This window comes from Anas acuta, chromosome 10 (genome assembly GCF_963932015.1).
Source record: "Anas acuta chromosome 10, bAnaAcu1.1, whole genome shotgun sequence".
Classification (NCBI taxonomy): domain Eukaryota; kingdom Metazoa; phylum Chordata; class Aves; order Anseriformes; family Anatidae; genus Anas; species Anas acuta.
The window spans coordinates 2,472,690-2,493,778 of record NC_088988.1 but is presented as its reverse complement, the minus strand read 5'-3'; the positions used below and the strand labels follow the sequence as shown (position 1 = coordinate 2,493,778).

At 48.9% G+C, this 21,089-nt stretch overlaps 2 protein-coding genes and 1 non-coding gene across 3 annotated transcripts in view; 1 reads left to right on the top strand and 2 right to left on the bottom strand.

The window, feature by feature from the left end:
* Positions 1-189: 189 nt before the first annotated feature.
* TRNAM-CAU (transfer RNA methionine (anticodon CAU)) lies at positions 190-262 on the bottom strand. The gene has a single exon. It is a non-coding gene; the product is annotated as a tRNA-Met (tRNA).
* Positions 263-7,745: 7,483 nt separating this feature from the next.
* MAP1LC3B (microtubule associated protein 1 light chain 3 beta) lies at positions 7,746-16,124 on the top strand. Its single transcript, XM_068693793.1, has 4 exons — positions 7,746-7,903; positions 10,092-10,147; positions 12,431-12,537; positions 14,336-16,124. Exons 1-4 carry the CDS (start codon positions 7,864-7,866, stop codon positions 14,508-14,510), a joined length of 378 nt encoding a protein of 125 aa, XP_068549894.1. The 5' UTR covers positions 7,746-7,863; the 3' UTR covers positions 14,511-16,124.
* Positions 16,125-16,641: 517 nt separating this feature from the next.
* ZCCHC14 (zinc finger CCHC-type containing 14) overlaps positions 16,642-21,089 on the bottom strand; it is a 52,153-nt gene continuing 47,705 nt past the window's right edge. The window contains exon 13 of the mRNA XM_068693792.1: positions 16,642-20,923. Coding sequence (XP_068549893.1) covers positions 20,868-20,923 — 56 coding nt within the window. The 3' untranslated portion in view covers positions 16,642-20,867. The remainder of the gene's footprint in view (positions 20,924-21,089) is intronic.

Sequence of the window (21,089 nt, the reverse complement as noted above, 5' to 3'; positions counted from 1 at the left end):
CCCTCTGGCGGGTGGGGGGAAGCGGGAAACGGGTTAAAAATATAAAAAATATAACTTATAACAATGTTAATAATAAAAATATTAAAAGTTAAGAAATATTAAGAAAAAAAATGTCGCGAAAATAAATCAAAAAGCATTATTTTGGGTTCTGTTGCCTCAAATGGGGGTGCAAAAGGAGGATTCCCCTCTTGCCCCGTGTGAGGATCGAACTCACGACCTTCAGATTATGAGACTGACGCGCTACCTACTGCGCTAACGAGGCTCCTCGATGAACCCTCCCCGCCCGCCGCCCTTATGGCGGCACCGCCCGCCCCGTCCCGCCGCTGTGAGGCGCTGCCCTCGCTGCCAGCCCCTCTGACGGGAAGGCCGGGCCCTTCTTGTAAATGTTTTCTCGTGCTGTTCCACGAGATAAAGCTTGTTTGGGGTTTTATTTTCGCAATGTTTCTATGTGGCCTTGGTGTTGTGTTCCTGAAGTGTTTGGGGCTCCCTGGGGATGTGCTGAGCGCCGCGCTTGCAAGGAAATTAAGGTGTTCTCATGTAATTGCAAAAATTAACGCCAACCTCCTTCGCCTCTCTGCTCTGAAGAGTGGCTGTTCACCTGGGATTTCTGTGGTGAAATAACTCTGTGCTCGCTGAAGTGCTCGGCAGGAGAGGCCCCTGATGGCTGCCTCAGCTGCGGTCACCACAGCGATCCGCCTGCAAATACAGAAATCAGACAAAGACATAAAAGCAGACATTTAACCGATGCCGAAAACCTCCAAGCCTCACCCACAGGAGTCACTGCTGGGAGGCTGATCAGTGAGCAACTGGCAGGAGGAGGAGGAATTTCAGACAGGAGACCCCCCTGAGGGACAAGAAGAGATCCTCGGGTGCCCTGAACAGTTTGAGGGGTTTGCCAGGGGTCTCATGGACGAGCCTTGTTGTCCCCAGCACCACATCCCAATTTCCAAGGTCCATCTGGAGTTTCCAGAGCCGTCAGGTGATAGATGACGAGTCCAGGCTGCAACGCTACACCAGGAACAAAATTGCTGTAACCACAAGATGAGGAATCACACAGCTTCATGCAGCCTGAGCCGAGTTCCTGCCCCCCTCGTTAGCTCACGTGCAGGATGAGGCCGTCATTTGCATAGCTTGGTTCATCCTCTGGGTCTGCGGTGACGGGCAAGCTGAGTGCCCAAATTCTGCTTAAATTAAGAAAAGCTGCTCCGAGGGCCTAAAGCGAGGCACATGAGCAATGAGTCACCCAAAACAGTCAATGGTTTGGGAATCTGTCTGTAGCTGTTTTCCACCTGTATAGAATCACATGAATTTCCCCCCATGTTAGGCTGCATTCAGCCTGCTACTCCAGCTTCCCGACACGGCTCTTGCAGGCCCTGTCGTGTCTGTTTGTTCAGGAACTGACGGATTCCTGGAGAGGACAGCAAAAGGACCGATGGCGAGGATGCACACGTGCATGAAACGAAAGACGTCCTTGATGACATTGCCTCAAGCAGAAACTCAGCAGTCTACGGCACATGCATCTTTCCTCCCTGCTTTTTTCCATTTCTGGGTTTTCTATTTTTATCCGGGCTTTCTTCTTTTCCTTTGAATGTTCCTCCCCTCCCTTCCCCTCACCTACCTGGCCCATATAACCTTATTCCACAGCCCTGGCTCCACGGATGCTGAGCCCCCTGCAGCCATCTGATCCGTTTCCCACTGGCCCACTGACCCCTTTCCAGCCCAACGCAGCAGAAAGCAGGGCAGCCCACCATAAATCCACACCAAATCCTACAGCACTCCACTGCCACATGCCCATTTCCTCCAGATGAGGAGGAAGGAGAGGAAAAGGCTGTGCTGAAAGGCAGAGCCCAGCTCTGCGAGGCACTGATGTGGCCTGCAGGGAGCAAAGCCCGGCAGAGGCTTAAAACCTCAGCGTTTACCGCCCTGCCATCAGACTACAAAATTGGCACTTTCTCCTCTGTTACCTCAATCTATCAGCTTTATTTGTGACAGCAGGGAGCGCAGGAAAGGTGCATTATCATCGTCTCACATCCTGCGTGGCGCTACCAAACGTCTGAGCACCCTTCTTTGTAAACACGACCAGGGGAAGAGCCCGGAGCTCTCCAGCACTGCTCTTTCAGGCAGGCAGCTTTCAGCCATTACCACAGGGCTCTCGAAAAAGGATGCGCTGAGAGGGAAAATTCATTGTTCCATTTCTCTTCAGCAATTAAGGAGCTGATGCAGCTCTCCCTACAGTCAATTAAAGTCTTCACACTCACTCTAAAGGGCTTTGGATTGGTCCCAGAGTCGGTGTCCTCATTTTCTGTAATCCTGAAGTGTTTATGCCTTCCCAGTCTGAGCAGGGATGTGCCAGTTGATGGCGTATCCAGTCAATTATACCCCGAACAACTAGCAGAGAATTATTTATTTTCCATTTGGCAAGAGGGACAGCAAACTGTGGCAAGACAGAGGAGCAGGCCGAGCCAGATGAACAAACCCCATTTGCCACATGCAGTACTCGCAGAATGTTTATGTGGCACAAACCTGCAGTGGGATTACTGCTTTGTAATACGTACCTGGAGGCAGAACACCTGGAAGAGGGAATATTTCCATGGAAAGAACAAATATCTATATTTTTTGGTGATGTATGCATTCCCAGAAATTATTTCCTCGCTATTTTAAGCTGGAAAATAGCTCTTCTCGCCCTGATTTCAGAATTCCCCACCTGCTTCTTTACTGTCTGAGCTTTGATTTCACCAGATTTTGCAAGACAAAAGAGTGGACAGACGGGTCTCTTCAGGGAAAATCCAGAAAATGTTGCTGCCGATGACTCAGGGAGTGTTTTGCATCCTCCTTCTTCTAAGCTGAGCTCAGTGCCCTCTGTTTATGAAAGAGTGTATGGCCTTTCCTCAGCCATCCTCCTAATGAAGTATTCATCAATATAATGCCCAGCTGGGGTCTTGAGTGCTTGGGGACACTGAAAACTTTATGGCACTTTTACAAAAAGCAGTTGTTGTTCTTTCTGCTTTGGCCATGGGCCAGCCTGGAGAATTTCATTGTGCCCAACACCTCTGGCAGCTCAGTTCTCAGAAGCATTATCGGGTCCGGGACAGATCACAGGACAGGCAGTCAGGTGTTCGAGGCGCTATTACTGGGTCGGCTGCTGAGCAATGGTTGTGCAATCGTAGGCAGCCCTCTGAATCCCTGCATGCCTCGGCTCCTCACGATGTAAATAAGGAGGATGTTTACCGAGGCCACAGGCTGTGTACCACTCAGTTAACTGAAAATGTGTGGACATCCTTTAATCCTAGGCATGCTAAAAATCAGTGGAAGATTTTGTGGCGTGCTGTATCATTCTACAATTTCCCTGCTGTTCTTCCTGCCTTTCACACTGTCCTTACTGCTTGCCAAGAGGTTATGGATCTTTTTGAGTGAAAGGTAGTCCATAAACACAGATTATTTTTGCTTACACCAACTGTTTTACTGTGTTTCCTTCTGAAACCAATAGCTCCCATTGACAACTAGATCCTGAAGCCAAGAAATGTTTGCTGGAACAACAGTAGCAGTAACTGATATGAGGGTTACGGTACATAGGTCTTGGGCAATACCTCTTGTATGGAGAGTGCAATGAGTTTTTAGCCCAAGATTCTAAGAAAATGATGTTTTTGTGATGGCACTGCATGTGCCCGTGTATTACTTTGGGTTTACCATCGAAAAAAGCATCTGGCTAATGATCTCAAAAGGGCTATACTCCAATAGCCTTGTGAAATAGATGCCCAGCTAGAAGAGAGAGACAGCGTCAGTGTTCCCACTAAGGAATAGGCACATCTGTTGTTAAACCTCAGAGAAAAACCACACAGGAAAATGGTCTGTGAGTGGTTTATTTAGTTTCACTTCTCTCATATTACACTTTTATAGCCCCAGAAAAGAGAGAGATTTTGCCTCTGAGGGCTTTCTCATCCCTTCTTGCTAGAATTCTTCTAACTCTGGGGGTAACTTTCACAGAGAAACTTGAAGGTTAGGATTGTCTTAATGGAAAATAGTCACCGTCATAAGACAAATTTAAGATCGAGAGGAGTTATTTTAAGTCACTGCGAACAATTCGATCCAATTCTGTCTGAAAATCTCCCTTAGTAGCTGGGTAACAGTTGCATGTTGTATTAAAAAAAAAAGTCTCACGCTGATCTTTAGCTGAGCTAGACCAATAAACACAATTAATGTGAAAGTACCTGAGGGAAGGCATTTTGATTCAGGTGAGAATGCAAGTTCGTCTCAGCACAGTGTCCTTCCTTTTATTTTATGTGGTCTTTCTCCATATGTCTGGTGAATTTAATACTACTGACAGCTGCTGAGCTAACAGCCCTAGACACTAAAGTGCTTTCTTCCAGAAAGGGTGTAGCACTGCAGAGGAATAGCTTCGTCTACACACTATAAAAAGCCTTTTCAGTACTGTTTTACCAGAGAAATGAGGGGATGTTTTGTAATTCTGATTGTGAAATACATTCATTTTGTTGGGAAGCAGCTGATATGGAAACTCAGTTCTCTCTGGATCTAGGGGTAAGTGGGATTTTTACCCCAGGGAAACACTGTAAATATCAGCTCAGGTTCAAAGAGAGAGCCACCATTCATACTGCTTTTTTAATAACAGAAAAAAAAAAAATCTTGAATATTTAACAGTTGGAAAAGCCTGACTTTTTGTATTTCAGCCTGAAAATTCAGTATAGCCTGCTAGATAGGATGCAAACAGGAGGATCAGAGCTAGAATCCAAACCCAGCTTGCATTTTGACCTGCTTTGTAAGTCTGGGCAAATCACATCTCTTGCTTCATGAGAAAATAGGGCTGACAGGTAGCGTAAGAGATCATTTACTCCAGCCCTCTCCCAAAGATGAGATCAATTCTCCCTAAGCTGTTCAAAATAGATGTCTTACTAATCTATTTTTTTTTAATGTCTGACTATTTCTTTGCTTTCCTAGGCAATTTGTTCTGGTGCTCAACTATTCTTATCCTAACCCAGTGCCTAACTCATATCGCCTTCCCCAAGACATAAGCTCATTATTTCTTGTCCTAGACTCACTGCATGCAGAGAACAGCTAATTCCCTCCTGCTTTGCAGCAACCTTTTGCATATTTGAAGACTATATAATGTCTGCTTGCAGCTACATCTCCTCGTCGTCAGACTAAATGCTTTGTAAAGTGTACTAAGACAATAATAAAAATGCTCCGTTGGCTAGATTTTTAAAGGGCTCTGCTCCAGTGTAGTCACCAAATTTGAAGCAACTGCAGCTCAAAAGCAACATTTTCTCATTGTCGAATTGTGCTTAGGCAGAGCTTGTCCCAAGAGCTATGTCCATGCTGTCGTTCCAACTGCGCCTAACACTTTTCTCAAATCCAGACTCGCCAGCTGTCTGTGCTGTCGACATGCAGACATAGGCTACGGCTGCGATGAAGAAGGAAAGGTCAAGCAAGTCGCAGTGTGGATCTAAGTTTCCCTTCTCACAGTCTCTGCAGATTATTCATGAGCTGAACATGTGATAGCCCAGCCTGTCAGCAGATACTCTGATTGTGGCCCTTCCTAAGCACCATATGGATGCTTTCAGTCTGAGCTGCAGCCCTACTAACAGTTGGTAGCATGGATGAAAACCGCGTGACACATAGCACTCGGTATTGTTCAGCCTGCCTCCGGGACTCACCTGGACACCTCAGCAAAAACACCGAGTGGTTTCTTCAGTGCTCATCCACCTGTCTGCAGTCACAGAGTGCAGCAGTCCCCGAGATGTATCAGTTCTGAGAGCATGCTGGGGTGTCCTTGCCAAAGAATAAGTTTTTAAAAGGCAGCAATTTAATTAAGAAAGAATAAACTTCTTTCGAAACAGAAATTTGGAATTGTTTTGGATGTATCAGATTTCTGACAGTCATCCATTATGTCTCACCTGCTGTCTCTGGACACTGATGTGAGCATTCACACACCTTCGGGCTGTTTTCTTTTCCCTTAGTTAGTCATTTCTTTCATGGCCTCATCCTATAATTAGCTAGGCACAGGAAATGTTTGACCCTGAATCATAAAATTAGGTAACAAACCCTCATTCCAGAGTGTGAGCACAACATCACTGTCACTCCAGTGTATTGTTCCACTCCAACAAAGGTAGAAACCCTGAGCATCTCTATGCTGGTTGGAAACCAATTTTTCTCCCTGTACTCGTGTTTCAGTAAGGGTGCTGCCGGCTGCAGCTCTCGGTACCTTCAGCAGCACAAGTTGGATTGTACAGTGTGACTGTGTAGTACTATTGCTGCAAAATCACTCCTATATTTCAAAACACAGTGCCTCGAACATATGTGAGAGAAGGGGAAGGAAAGGCAGCTGAAAGTCTACAGCCAACAGCTTGTGTCAGAAAGCTGCTAAAGGAGGAAACAGTTGGGCATTTTTAATCAAGACGCGGTGTCTGCAGGATGATCACTAGTAAACTTGGCTTGCAACTAAAATTGTTTGCGATCTAATCAATTCCTGACAAATAGCATGTGACTGGGCTGCAGGCTTGAAAGCGGATTGAAACACCTGCCTCTAAATTTTTTACTCTAAATTTTTTACAGAAACCTTCTTCATCCTCATGACTGTGCGTGCTGGTGGCAAGCTGAGGGCAAATCACTGAACTTGTACCTCTGCACGGAGGTCAAGTGGCTTGAGAGCTCATGTTTTGGGTTGCAGACAGAGGAAAGGGAGCAGGTGGAAAGGACATGGAGAGGGCAAAGCACTGAACGTCTCCTTTGCCGTGTTTTTAACAAACCCAACACCCACGGTGCCGCCAGAGACGACCCATGTCCCTGCAAGGCTCTCTCGATGATCTTTTAAAGGCAATGACCATCGGGAGAGATTGCTGAGGGCTGTGAGAAAGCAAATGCTGTGCTTACCTTGATAAACAAACAGTGCTGATTGCTTCTGAGGGGACTGCAGCTGCGTGTTGCTGGGAGGGGACGTGGAGAGACACCCGGAGGTGGCCATGGCAGGGTGTTCCTGAAGAGGGACATGAAGGGACACTGAGGCAGCCATGGCGGGGTGTAGCTGAAGGGGGACATGGTGGTGTGTCGCTGAGGAACAACATGGGGCACTCTGAGGCAGCCATGGTGGGGTGTCACAGAAGAACATGGTGGGGTGTTCTGAGGCAGCCATGGCGGGTGTCTCTGACAGGGAACATGGCAGGAGGCTCTGAGGCAGCCATGGCAATGTGTCGCTGAGGAACAACATGGCTGGGTGTTCTGAGGCAGCCATGGCAGGACATCTCTGACAGGGAACATGTCCGGGTGCTCGAAGTCGGCCATGGCAGCATGTCGCTGAGGAACAACATGGCCAGGTGTCTCTGAGGGGGAACACGGCAGGGTGCTCTGAGGCAGCCATGGTGGGGGCACCCTGAGGTGGCCATGGCGGTGTGTCCATGAGGAAAACAAAGCAAGGCGCTCTGAGGCAGCCACAGCAAAGTGTCACTGAGGCACAACATGGCGCGTTCCGAGGCAGCCATGGCAGCGTATCACCAAGGAACAACCCAGCAGGGCGTTCTGAGGTGCCCATAGCAATATCACTGAGGCACAACACAGCAAAGCGCTCCGAGGCGTCCCAGAGGGGGGGCACAGCCCCTCAGCCCCAACATGTCGGGCGGCCTCGGGCCCCCCTCCACCTCGCAGCGCGGGGCTGTGGGCGGGCGGCGCCACACTCGGGATGGCGGCGGCGGCTCCCCGGCTGCCGGCAGCGCCCGCCCCGGCCGTGACGCCGCCATCAGCTGACGGCCGAGGCGCTGGGGGCGGCGGTGAGGGGCGGGCGCCGCCACTCGCAGTTGGCTGCCGCCGCCGCTGCCGTGCAGGAGCCGCCGCCGGGCCGGAGGCCGAGCCGCCGCCATGCCCTCGGAGAAGAGCTTCAAGCAGCGCCGCACCTTCGGTGAGCCCCGGGGGGAAGCGAGGAGCAAGGGGGGGGGGAGCACAACGAGCGGCCCCCACAGCCTCGGAGCTGCGGAGGGGCCGGGATGAGGGATGGGGAGAGCGAGGCAGGGGGAGCCGGGCCCGCGGGGATCGGGCTTTTAGGGGGTCGGGGGGGTATCGTGGGGTGCTGGGGGAGCCCCCCCGGGCCTGCCGCCATCTTCGTGAGGGGAGCCCCCGGTCCCCGGGGGGGTCTCGGCCTGAGGAGCCGGGGCTGAGCCGGAGCCTGGTGCTCCGGGCGGCCTGAGGTGGAAGGAGCGAGGCGTCGAAAAGAGCTGCGTAACGCTGGCTGGGGCAAGGAGATTAGCGCCTTGCTGGGAAGGACAGCCCTGACAGGGCGCTGCCAGCACCCGGGGGAGCTCGGTGGCCTGAAACACGGCCGGGCACCCAGCCCTCCGTCCCCATCTGTGTACCGGAATGGATAAAAGGCCTTGCTGCAGGTTTTCCCTTCCTTCTTTCCTTTCTGCTTGGAGCCAAGCTGCTTAAGACAGCTTTCTGTCCTCCCCACCCTCGCCTTTGTTGTTCTGCTCAACGTAAGCTGCTCCCTGCCTTGAAGCCGGCGGGGTTTTGGTGTAGCCGAGCCCGTGTTTCAGCTGCCCCTTGCTCTTGGAGTCTTCCAAAACTGGTCTCGACCCTGTCAACAGCCTCTGCTGCAGGTATTAAGTTCAACTAGGATGGCAGCCAAGCAGTTGCCACTGCAACTAATGTCGTCAGAGAACTGTGTTTATCTGAGGCTGACCGAAGCCTGGGTTTGAACACGCCGTGTACAATAATCTCAGCGATTTGCCTGGCTCTGGGCTTGTGCCTGCCCTGCTTCAAGGAGCTGTGCTGGATAACATCGCCACGACGAACCTGTTTTGGCTGACAAGTCAGCCCGGCTCCTCTCTGCCAGCTGCCTTGGTGGCTGGGCTCGTTCCCTCCACGTGTCTCCTGTGCTGCGGGTTATTTTCATCTTTCAAAAGGACTTTAATTAGCTACTGTCCTGCCCTTTGAGTATTAATGCTGCTCTGTGGCGTGCGTGGCTCGGGCTCTGAGGTGTGGAGCCTTGAAGTTGCTTTGGTGCATAGGGCCCGGAGCAGCGGGAGGTGCTTGGGGATGGCTCTGGAGCCTCCTCGGCCTGCTGAAGGCTTCGCATACTGCTCGCCTGAGTTCTGCTTGATTCACGCCCAGCCTAAAACCGTGATTCACGTGAGTTGCATTTCCTCGCCGGGCTCGTGAAAGGCGCACGGAGTTAATGTGGGCTGATGGAGAGCGGGGAGACGGGGCCGGCAGCATGCCACCGTGCTTCCTCTCCCGTGAGCAGCACCTCTCCCTAGCTGTGGTCAGCCTGTGATGCAACACCGCACCGTCACCCTCAGAGATGTTTAGAAGACGGCCTGGAAAGCCCCAGCGCTCCGAAAAGAACTGCAGAGGTTAACATTTGAGTTCACCGAATCTGAAAGTAGGGTGGAAGCAGATGCAACCGCCTCTGAAAGCAAGTGCGTCTGTTTACTTTGGCTCCCGGTTGTACTTTAGCCCGGTTTATAATATCTGTGCCATGATATTTATGTCTGAGGGGAGGTGAACTTTATCCCGAAAACTGGCACAGATAGCAGCGAAACGTCTAGGTACACACGAATCCACCAACGGCTTCTGCAACAATGCGGGCAGCATAATCAAAACAGAAAACTGTAATTGGGTAATACTAGAGCCTGCCAGGTAAGCTGATGCTGCCCAGCTTCAGCGAGGCTTAGGTCTCAAATTTTAATTGTTGACAACTTCCTCTTCTGGGATCTTGCAGAAATAACACAGGATATGTAGTCATTAGCTTGGGTGGTGTAACCCGATGCCATAAATTTATGGGATTGTGGCTGCATTAGTGGGCAGAAAACGAGAGGTGTGGGGGGGATCCGTGTCCTGTAACGCTTTCTAGGAGACCCAGCCAGCGTGCATGCAATTGGTGACACCTCGGGATACAGAGCAAAGTGTCACCTGTCAAAGGAGAGTTTTTTGCTCTCGATGGTGCTGTGCCGTTTGAAAACTGCTTTTCCTGATTTTACTTCTGTGGCCTTTATTAACTCGCAGGTCCTCTCTTTAGTGCTTGAGAAAAATTAATGACAGCATTAAATGTGGATATTTGAACAGCCTTTTTCTTTTTTGATCTCTTCCAGAGCAAAGAGTTGAAGATGTACGGCTGATTCGAGAGCAGCATCCTACCAAAATACCGGTAAGTCTCATTCCTGCCACTTCAATTTCTGACCTTATTTTTTGTTGTTTGTTTGTTTTGTTTTGTTTTTCTATTTTCCTGGTTAGAAACCTGTAAAAGAGCTGTCCTGATATGTCCAAATTACCATTTGGCTGCTCAGGGTTGTTTGGCCTGGATTTCAGAAGCATTCTCAGGCTAGTAACCATCAGGCAGCACGCTACAGCAAGGTGCTGGCTGGGGACTGGAGGAAATGGAGCTTTCCTGTGCTGCCTGTTGCAGTTTCAAAGAAAGCCACGCCCAGAGCGAGCTCTGAGATTCTCCAGAGTGTTCAGCTCGTCTTATCTCAGAAGTGGATGTATTTTTCTTCCCTGAAAGAAGAGTCTGCACAGGCTGACAGAGAAAAATGCATAGTGGTTCAGAGACTGATGTGGCTTTCATCATAAATCTGTAGTGAAAAAGACTGAAACGCCTGCAGAGCAACGAGCCTTTGCTTGGAGGTCTGCAGGAGTGCTGTGTGTTTGCAACCCTCTCCATCTACTGTTGGGTCACCTCAGTTTGGGGGCCCTCACCTTCTCTCTTTTCCTTACCTGGTCAGCTCCGAATGCTGCTTAATCTTTTTATTTTCTTTCATTTATGGCATCCTCAAGGTTAGAAATGCAAACAAAGCATCCTAGGAAGCAAAAGGTGGGGACCACAGGAAGGGACACTGCCCCCCTGATTAGCAGGGCAGCATCACCTCTCCTGACCTGCTGGCAGTGCTTTGCCTAAAGCCCCAAGAACACCGTTAACCGTAGCAGCAAAGGACTTTGTGATGTATTGCTGATGAGTTCTTCACGACTGGGGGGCTTGGGGTGACAAAAAACAACAAGCTGGCCTTTTGGTGGCACTGGGAAGGGTTTCGGAGGTCTTGAGAGGCAGAGCAAAGGTGTCAGTTGCCTTCACCTTTGGTTCTCAGTGCTGAGGGCTGATGGTGACAGAATTTCCCCTCGGAGGGAACAAACCGCTGGCAAGCAGCAGTTCCAGCACGAGGGTTTTCACAAGTGGCTGCTGCCTCCATGTGAAATAAACTTGAAAAGTTTTCAGCTTCACTTTAACCTGAAGCTGCTTCATCTTTAAGCCACGGCTGCTGTTTTTGCCGTGCTGCTGGGTGTGGGGACCAGTTAATACTTTATAGCAGAGATTTTCTGACTTTTCTGCAATCTGCAGCCTTCCCAAAAGGCCCTTTCGCAGAAATCTCCTTTCTGACAGAAAATTGCTTTTTCATCCACCTTTCAGAGATCGCTCAGCCGTAGTCCCCCAGCTCTGTGACCGCACACGGAAAGCCACTGATTTACAGCAAACCTCTCATTTTAGGTCAGCCGTGGAGATACTACTAGGAAAAATTCGGAGGTTCCTAAGCTACTTGCTCAGGAGGCAGTGATGCGTGCTGGCAGCCGTGGCACGAGCCTGCTTGGGGTCCCCGGGGGCTTGTTCTGGTTGCCAGTCATGTTCTAGCTTGGGTCATTGCTGCGTTATCGGTAGCAGTTCTGGGTGAGTTAGGATGGCAGTGCCATGCTAGAAGGTAAATTGCTCCTGTGCTGTTCCCATCTTCCATTCTGCTGTTGGAAATATCCGTTGTTCCTGGTCTACCCCATTAAAAACAGGGAATATTTTTCCAGAAGTAGGCAGTATTTATTTAAACCGATGTCAGAAAGCCTTCTCCCTGAAGTAATGAAATTGGCTCGATGTCTCTTCACCTGTGCAGCTTTGGAATATCACCACAGCCAGACCCCGTGAGCATGGGAGCGATCCAAGGGAATGGTGTCACGTAGCTGCCCTCGATTTAAAAGCAACAAAATCCCCACAGCTGTGGGAAGGGGGGTGCGTGAATTCTGAGCTCATTCCTTAAAAGCAAGAGCCGTGTGCTGTTGCTGGGCAGGGTGCTGCTTAAATTGGCAAATCTACGATTTCCTCATGAATTAAGTAGTTACTACATAGCAGCCCTGACAGAATTACTGGCTCCTGAGCCTTGAGATTACGAGGAGGAAATTATCTCCTCTGAGGCTTTATGCCCTGCAAAAGTGGCTTTGTTTCACGCCTTGGAGACACCGTGGAAGGAAGGTCTCGTGCAGACAGGATGAGAGGTGCAGGTGACAATAATTGTCACTTTGCCTTTTTGGGTTGAAGATGTTGCATTTACAAGTGAAGTGAAGTGGAATCTAACCAGCATCACGTTACTTTGCTGTGTTTAACAGGGGGGTGGAAGTGAAGGGAGCCAGCACTGCTTCTGCCTTTCACATCTGCTCCCTTCTTGTTTCTCTCCAGGTGATCATTGAACGGTACAAGGGGGAGAAGCAGCTTCCAGTTCTGGATAAGACCAAGTTCCTGGTGCCGGATCATGTCAACATGAGCGAGCTAATCAAAATTATCAGGTAGTATGCTGTGGCTTCGGTGTTTGTTGTGTCACATGAAGGTGGTGATTCTGTTAATTCCCCACCTGGTGTGTGAATTTGGGAACCCTGTAAACAGAAAAATTACCAAAACAAGTGCTTGTACCACCACCAGGACAAATTCCTGGGAAGGTGTGATTCCTTTGGCATTGCTGGGGGAAAACTCTGAAAAGAATTGAGCTGTTAAGCGTGCTTTGGAGAGAAATAACTGCTGCCCTGCGCTGCAGGAGGGATTCTGGGGCTGTCAACCCCTGTCTGACCTGGGTGCTTCTGCTCCAGGGCCCCAGTGCTTCCTGCTCGCCTATTTTGGGCTGCCTTCTCCGTGTTCTGCCTGGGAGTCGCCCTCTGGAGTGCCTGCCTCTTCCCACACTGCAGGGGGAGTTTGGGCTCGCTGCCAGGGCTCCGAGCTGCTGCTTAGGGTTGATGTTGGCATCCTCTGAGTGTGAAGCGAGGTTTCCCTCAGTGACAGAGTTCAGGCCCAAAAAGCCCCTGTTCAAACTGGTGTCACGGTGGCCCAGCTGTTTGCACAGACTGGCCCCACGCTGCTTACAAGAAAAGGCAGAGGGGGAATAAGCCCTGAGGAGAAGTTGTGCGGTCAGAAATTCTGCTAGCAGTGCGGTTCTCCTGGCGTGGTGTCAGGGAGTGTTTGGTTAGCGCGAGTCCTCAAGTGGTAAACTCGGAAGCGAGCAGCGAACCAGCGTTTGCTTTGCATTGGTCACGGTGTAGCAGGTTCTTTCAGGACACGAGCTGTAAAAACTGACTGCTGGCCCACGTGGCCAAACAGCTCCTGCCTTGGAGGCTTCCACAGAAACTGCCTCCAGCAAATCCCAGCTCTTGAATGGGTTACAAAGTGAGATAAGGCTTTGGATGTAGGAGTTCTAACGAAGGAGTTCTAATGAAGGCCCCAGGCCAGAGGTTTGTCAGCGAGGTGCAGGATTCTCCCCTCCTTTTTCCTCTGGCTTTGTGGATGGCTGACTTAGCGCTGGCTGGACTTGCTCCCCAGCCAGCCCCTTGCCTGGAGCACAGCCAGCGAGCCGCGTGGGCCTGTCCTTCCCACAGGTAACTGCTCCTCGGCGGGGCAGCCCCGCTCATCTGCAGTTCTTATTTCCTTGGTTGCACTTCCACATATCTGAGTTTCTATTGCTTGCTCAGCCCCTCGGCGAGCCTGATTTCAGTAGGAGGTTCAGCAGAACTGCTGTGTCTCAGGACGGACGGGGCAGGTGTCAGCTGTGTCACGCAGCCTGGAAAGCTGTCGCTCGCTGCCCTTCCTGTGCTTCTCCTCCTGGGGGGAGCGAGACACTTCAAAGGTTAAACAGAGCTCTGACAGAGCGAGTTTAAGAGGCTCAGGCCCTGCCCCCAGCGTGTGCCTGCATCCCCAAGGTCAGCCTGGGGTTGTATTTCCAGCGGGGTGCCAGCGAGGAAGCAGCAAGCCGCCCGTCCCACGGGCCGTGCGTGTTTGCTGGGCGCATGGGGCTGCTGCTGCTGCTGCCCCAGCGCCGTGCTGGCAGGGAGCACCTCTCCCTGATCCTCTGCTGCCCTCCTGCTGTGGTGCAATAAGGATTTCTGTCACGGGATGCGTGTGAATTTCACGGGTAGGTGAATTCAACACAGCTCTGGGGTGGGAACCAAATGAATTCGGTGAGGGCAGCGCAGCTCTGGGTGGGGACACCCTACGGCTGTCGGTGGGGGGCTTTGTTTTGGCCCTGCTGGCTCTGCCCGCCTGCGTGGGAACACCTAACCACCTCTCTGCACCCCCTTTCCCCCGGCCTCCCCCTCACAGGCGACGCCTGCAGCTGAACTCCAACCAGGCGTTCTTCCTGCTGGTGAACGGACACAGCATGGTGAGCGTCTCCACGCCCATATCCGAGGTGTACGAGAGCGAGAAGGACGAGGACGGCTTCCTCTACATGGTGTACGCCTCTCAGGAGACTTTCGGAGCGCAACCTTCCGTTTAGGACACGCGAGCGGCTTCTGGCCTAGGATCCTGGTTTAAACTCGGCCGTCACCCCCACTCCTCCCCACACACACCCCAGGGAAAGAAACGGATGTCACCTCCGCTCTCAGTACCTTAGCATAGTCTTGCTTTAGCAGGTGTCTTATCTTCCCTTGCCTTGTTTGTGACTATTAAACAGTACAGACGAGCACCTCCAGCTTTGAAACCTGCTGTAATATTCCACACAGGCACATTTACATTTCTGGACTCTATGAATGGAACCCAATTGTGCATGTGACAATTGCAAAGAAAGGGACACTCGATTGACTTTAACAAGCAAACAGGCACCAGTGAGGAGCTAAAGTGTTGCGTGTGACAGTTTTCTGGAGAATCTCCCCGTGATTCCGTAAAGCTATATAAATATATTTTCTTTTTTTTTTTAAATGGGAAGGCTTCTAATGAGAGCGAGTTATGTTTTAACGTTCCAAAGCTTTGTCTTCTGCAGCTCGATGAGGTTGGTGTCAGTGCTGCAGCACGTTAAGGCAAGCGCTTGGGGTGAGCTGGGGGAGCACAACTCTTTTTGTCTCCCGTTCTTGTGGCACTGCCGACTTAGGAAACGGTGCCAGTTTCTGAAATAACTCATACCAAACACCACAGCTTTATTGTAGTTTTAGGAAGTGTTAACTGTAAAAAAAACAAAACAAAAATACAACACCCACCTGGACAGGTAACGTTGAAATAAACTCCAATCTGTTATGAAGTTCCAATGCCTGTGTGAGACACTGTATGTCCCTAGGGGCTTGCTTCCAAAAGAAGCCGTTCCCTCGCCCCGCAGAGCGTGCAGGGAGCCGAGGGAGCCAGCACGGGCAGCGCCCGCAACGCTCGCGGCTGCTTTACACCCTGCAGCCCGGCACTGGACTCAGCCGTGCTACTGGAAGGACGACCCCTTGCTGCCCAGCCATTCTGTCACTTCTTTTGCATGTTACCGCCGGCGGGGTCAGGGAGATCTGCTCCTAGCAGCATTTTTTTTTTTTTTTTTTGACGTCCAGGAGTTGCTGTCGAGATTTGACGAACAAATGAGTTTATTTCTTACCATCGCTGACGTCTCCTGCCGCTTGCATGGGGTTTGGCAAAGCTTGGTGTCGCTCCTTGCCCTGAGCGGGGAGGCAGCCTGTGCAGAGGAAAGGTATCTGGTAGGACCTGTGTTTTTCCTCTAGGTTGTTGTCAAGTGAAGTGTAGCAGGATGCGATTACTCGTGTATATTCTGTGTCTGTGAACTAACTACATCTGTTACTGGAAGCTAACTTACTATAAGGGGGGAAAAAGAAGCAATACTACTGCGTCTTGGCACTCTAGCTCAATAAGGTGTACAATTTGTACCTACCTACACCTCTTTGCATGAATCTTGGTCACGATGCTTACTTCAAATTTTTTAATGTTCTTTGTGTTTTTATTCCGGCGTAAACTTTTAAATGCAGCTTGTTCTATGTTTAGTTCTGTTTGTGTAAGAAATTGTTTAACTCATAACTGACAACCATACTTGTAATTACGACGTGATTGACTGATATTCCTGTACAAATGTTGCTTTTTTAAAATTAATACAGTGCTGATATGGATGGATTACATCCCAACTTCATCATGCCTTGCGTGGTTATTTGTAGTCAGCTTTCTCCAAAATCTGCCTGCTGGGAAGGGCAGAGGTGTAACTGCCTATTTCAGGATGCACAGGACTTACCCTGGGTCCTGCTGACAATGCTCACACTCATCCTGAAGCCTTTTAACACAGAAACCTGTAACAACCCAGGGAGTTTGCACCCTCTGGAAGGAGGCACTGCAGGTGGAACGACCCCGTAAAGCGGTTGGGGAAGGGGGAGAGGCTGCATGGGGGCGTTTCCATTCCCCCAGTGTCTGTTTCTGCTCTTCCCCATCTCCCTCATCTGGGCAAACGCAAACGCTTCTGAGGATCTTGGCTTCCCTGCATCAACTCTGTGAGCGCTGTCATGGGTTTGTGCTTCACAGCCAGATGTCTGGGGGCGGAGAGACAGCAGAAGTTAATGGAATAAAAAAAGACCCTGGTAGCTGCCAAGCCGGAGGAGCCCCCAAAGAGATGAAGCCCGTTTAAAGGAAAAAAAAAAAAAAAAAAAGAGGAGGGATTCTGTTTAACTCTTTATTTTCCATACATTAAATTTACTCAGATAAAAACATTCTAAAAATGTACAATTTTACTTTTAACAAAGTATAATAAAACATAAAAATCCCAATACCAGAATACTTGACATTTACAATTCAAAATCAAATTAGCTGAATATTAAATATTTACAAAACTATTTAAAATATTTATAAAGTTACATGCACAATTTGTAATACTAGAATTGACCGAAGTAAAAGAAATGGCTCAAATGGGAGCAGGAGTTTCCTTCATTCCTAGTGGAAAGTTATGTCCAAGAGAAGCTGTTAATCTGCACTTGAAAACACACAGGATTGGCTTTCTGCATCGGTACCAACACGTTCCTTGCTTATGTCAGGAGAATTTCAGAGAGCAAACAGGTAGTTCCAAGGGTTTATCACACAGATCGAGGGGGCGGGGGGTGGTTGGGGTTCCCGTGGCCTCAACCAGCAAAAGTTCCTCGACTCTTGCCGCTGCTCCGTTACCTCGGCTTCAGTCCCGATCTGCCTGCATCCACCGCACCCGACAGGGCTATCGCGAATCCTCAACGCTCAGTCCATGACCTCCAATAAACTTTCTTTGGCTCTGATGACACCAAAAATAGCCAGCTCACCCGCAGGCAGGGTTCTGGGTGATGTCATGTTCATTTCGGGAAGGAGTGTTGCTATGCCAAATACCACTCACTATGGGGTTGTTTTTTTGTTGTTTTTTTTTTTTGAGTACCTTCCCCCTGAAGCTTGCCAGCGAGAATTAGCATGGAACTGAATTTGGGGGAATGAAGCTCGAAGTGTTAGACCTCTACTGGACATCTGCCACGTAATTTGCTAAGATTTAATGACCCTGGTATGCAGACTGTTGAAAATGTTTCACAAAAAGCAAAGTGTGACGTGTTGTTTGAAGTACAAATGTTATGGAAAATCTGATCCATACCTTGCTTGCTAAAATGAGTCCTCCTCCTTCGCTCTCCCACTGCTCAGCATTGGACATGACGTATTTATTAATGCTTAACTTGGAGACTGCCAGTGCAAGGAGTCTGCTGGAAATACCATTCTATTTCGATTCTTTCCATCACCAACACTCCCCAAAGGAAAACATCTGAAAATGCACGGCAAGTCCCTCGCTGCCCCGGAGGGAAGACTCATCACCAACTTCTCTGTGCCCCTGCGGGGAGAGGACTCGGGATTCCCTTCCGCCTTACGCTTAAAATCATTTCTATTCCACAGTGAAATCCATTTTGAGAACTACTTCTTTTTATACTTTCAGGACAAAGATAGGAATAAATAGCATACTTTGAAATCTCCATCTTTCAATATATAAAAATAGGTTTTAAGAACTGGATTCTTTGAGCCAGTGAAGCTGGAACTACTACTCTAAAATGAGCTGCCGTACTTTTCGGGGCATGGGGTGGGGAGATGGACTTGGGCCTCTTAAAAACAGATTAAGGATTATTTTATGGAACTAAAGTGCTCTGTTCAGACTTACCAACTTTGGTTGTTCTTGGTACAAAGCGGACAGCGTTTGCCAGCAGATCGGAAGCCGCAACTCGCTGTGGTTTAGGGAAGGCTCGTTAACTGGTGCTGGCTCGTCTAACATTTCTCTATCACACTCACGTTGCTTTAAGGTACTCAAGACTTCTGAATTTGAACGTACTCTAAAATCAGACTTCACCATTTCAAAACGTTACCTAAAAGTACACGTAAGCCACTTTAAGAAACATCAGCCTTAACTTTACACAAAGGAAACAATCCCAAAGAAAGCTCTGAAGATAGGAATGAAACAGTTTGCTGGATAGAAGTTCAGTTTTACAGTCCTTTTGTTATGGTTTCAACTCTGTGATGAGTATTAGACAAGACTATGTTCCCAGCCTTGGGCATTAAAACAAAATGCAACCGGTACAGAAAATATTTTCATTTTTTGCTGTTGATTTTTGCTGTTTTGAGAGGGATTTTAACACTTGCACGTGTGTTGAAACACAGATTATTTAAATACAATTCCGTTTTAAAATATTGTTTTAAAAAAAGTGAAAAAAATGTTAAGGTTTGGCTTTCAGCACATGTTCCAGGCCACTGGAGAGACCCTCAAAGCTGGAAATAGTAAACATTGTCAGTGAAAACTGCACGTTTCCCTCAGCGCAATACAGTATGACAGATTGTTCCTACCATTGTCTCAAGCTCATTAAGGCAAAGTAAATTGCATTGTCAGTTTTCATCACTTTAGTGTTGTAGGTCTGAAGGCTGCTCGTTCCGCTGCAGGTAACCTCGAGAAGCAGGCAGAGCCAACAGAAGCATCCCCGTGGCGTGCGCGGCACTGCGTGTAGTGTGAGCTGGGCTGAGAACACACAAATCTGGTTCGTTTTCATTGCATAGGAATAAGAAATAGCTTTTTTTTTTTTTAACCAAACGTTAAGCAAATTGAGACTTTGGTTTCCGTGAAGCCAAAAGCGGTACGAGCTGCAGGCAGCTGGGCTGAGCTCGGGTTTTTGCCATCCTCTGGGGATGCTCATTGCTCACCCTGGCCCCGCTAACATCGCTCGCCTCCTCGGTCCTCGCTCAGAGAGCAGGACTGGGGGTGGCCCTGAACATCTTCCCTACTGATGGGCTCCAGGAAAGTCTCGGCTGTCAGCCCCCTCACACGGCTCTTTCCTCGCTACAGGCCGATCTCTGAGCAGCTCTGCACGGACGGGGCTTCCCTCGCTCTGCAGCGAAAGTCCCCTGCACCACCACGGATACTACACGGACACTACTCATCCTGCTGTGACCTGGTGTGAGGAATACCTCCAGGTGTAAACAAGGCTTCAGACTTTAAAGGTGTCTTCCAAATTACAGGACGCAAATATCTCTCTGTCAGACATTTTCAAGAGAAGGCCTCACCCATTTAATGGTGTCAGATTCCGCGGGTGAGCCACGAGGATTAGTATCTCCTTTCAACAAGACAGGACCAAACTGTTTCAAATTAGCAGTTCAGGATTTGTTTGGCTTCCTCTCAAGTCCTAATTTAGATTTGTCACCCACAAATTATGTACGCTAAGTAGTTAACACCAAAGCTAGTCATCTACAATCTATTGCAACGAAGGAGGCTGACAATAAATCCTTCAAAGTCTTGATAATAATGAAGTTTACTACCTTTTACATGTTTGACTTCTACCACTTCTGAATCCTGTAGCAAAAGCCTCGGGGTAGGAGTCAAAGGTTTTGTTTTATATAAAGTAAAGCAAAAGCTTACAAACTCTGCGGCCAGAGTTCCTTTTTTTTTCTTTTTTTTTTTTTTTTTAGGATGGTTTAAAATTCATTTACAAAAGCAGAATAATAAGGTTTCTGTGAAAGAGACCTATATACAGTAACAGGACGTAAAGGTTGTTTTGTGTATGACAGGAAAATATCCTTGAAGCCTTTATGACTCTGGAGTCTCTGGGACTTGGACCCTTGGAAACTAAGCTTATTCCACTGCTGGGAACCCAGCACTACCTGGCAATAAGTGAGACAATGAAGTACAAGTTTGTTTCCAGAAGGAACCCAAACTGCTGCGTGTGTTCTTTTGGAAGGGGAAGGAAAGACTTACTTCAGATTTGTATCGTGTAGTGTAAGCCACATAGCCTGCTGGTGCCAATTTTTAAAAGTTGGAACTTCTTTGCCTCTTGCACTGGTCTCAGAGTGACACTGTCTGCTAAAAGTGCAGAAAGCTTGAAGAGTTTTACATTCTTCTGTAGTGCAATCCTTAAAAATCCCAGAGATTAGTGCCTGATCACTTTTGAAAAAAAGTAGACATTTTACCTAGCCCAGGGGTGCCAAAGTCCTTCTGGCGAACGGCCACTCCTACCTTCCGCCTCCAGCTTCCACTTCAGAATGTAGCTGCCCTGGAGTTTGACGTTTCACCTCAGAAAGTCCACGTATGGCAACATTCTCCAGCAAAAAAAGTACGTAGGATGTTGTACTTGCAACAGAAAATGCAGCTGGCCAGCTCCACCATCCATCCAGTACGCATCGGTCCTATGACACGTGGTCAGAAGTTCCAACAGCAAGATCCAAGCATGAATTTGGCAATCAAATATGGGTTCGATGCACCCCTAAGCTAGATTTTCTACCTAGTCTAATAAAGTAAAGCACCTTTGGATTAAAAAATACATTAAGCTTAACAGCAACTGGACGTCTCAGTTTTGTGTTTCAGTCTCCTTATATCTCCATGGCTTACAGTATTTTCTTGCCAGATAAAATGTCAGTCTGTGGAGTCCAGACTTTCAGAGGGAGGAGCGTATTTCAGCCTAAAAGTACCTGGGGGAGAGGAAACAGAAAGATTAGGCACCAGAAAGCTTTTCAAACCAGTTACATCTCAGAACTTTCTAAAAGCACCTGCTTCTCATTAGACTTTTACGCAATATTACAGCGTAACGCCAGTTTGCAGCACCCCTGTGAAGCTGCAGAAAAGACTAACGTCCAA

Bases quoted from the DNA above. Each gene is read 5' to 3' on its own strand.
- MAP1LC3B (XM_068693793.1), top strand. From the start codon at position 7,864: ATGCCCTCGGAGAAGAGCTTCAAGCAGCGCCGCACCTTCG. The intron at 7,904-10,091 runs GTGAGCCCCGGG...GATCTCTTCCAG, and splicing joins CAAGCAGCGCCGCACCTTCG to AGCAAAGAGTTGAAGATGTA. The intron at 10,148-12,430 runs GTAAGTCTCATT...GTTTCTCTCCAG, and splicing joins AGCATCCTACCAAAATACCG to GTGATCATTGAACGGTACAA.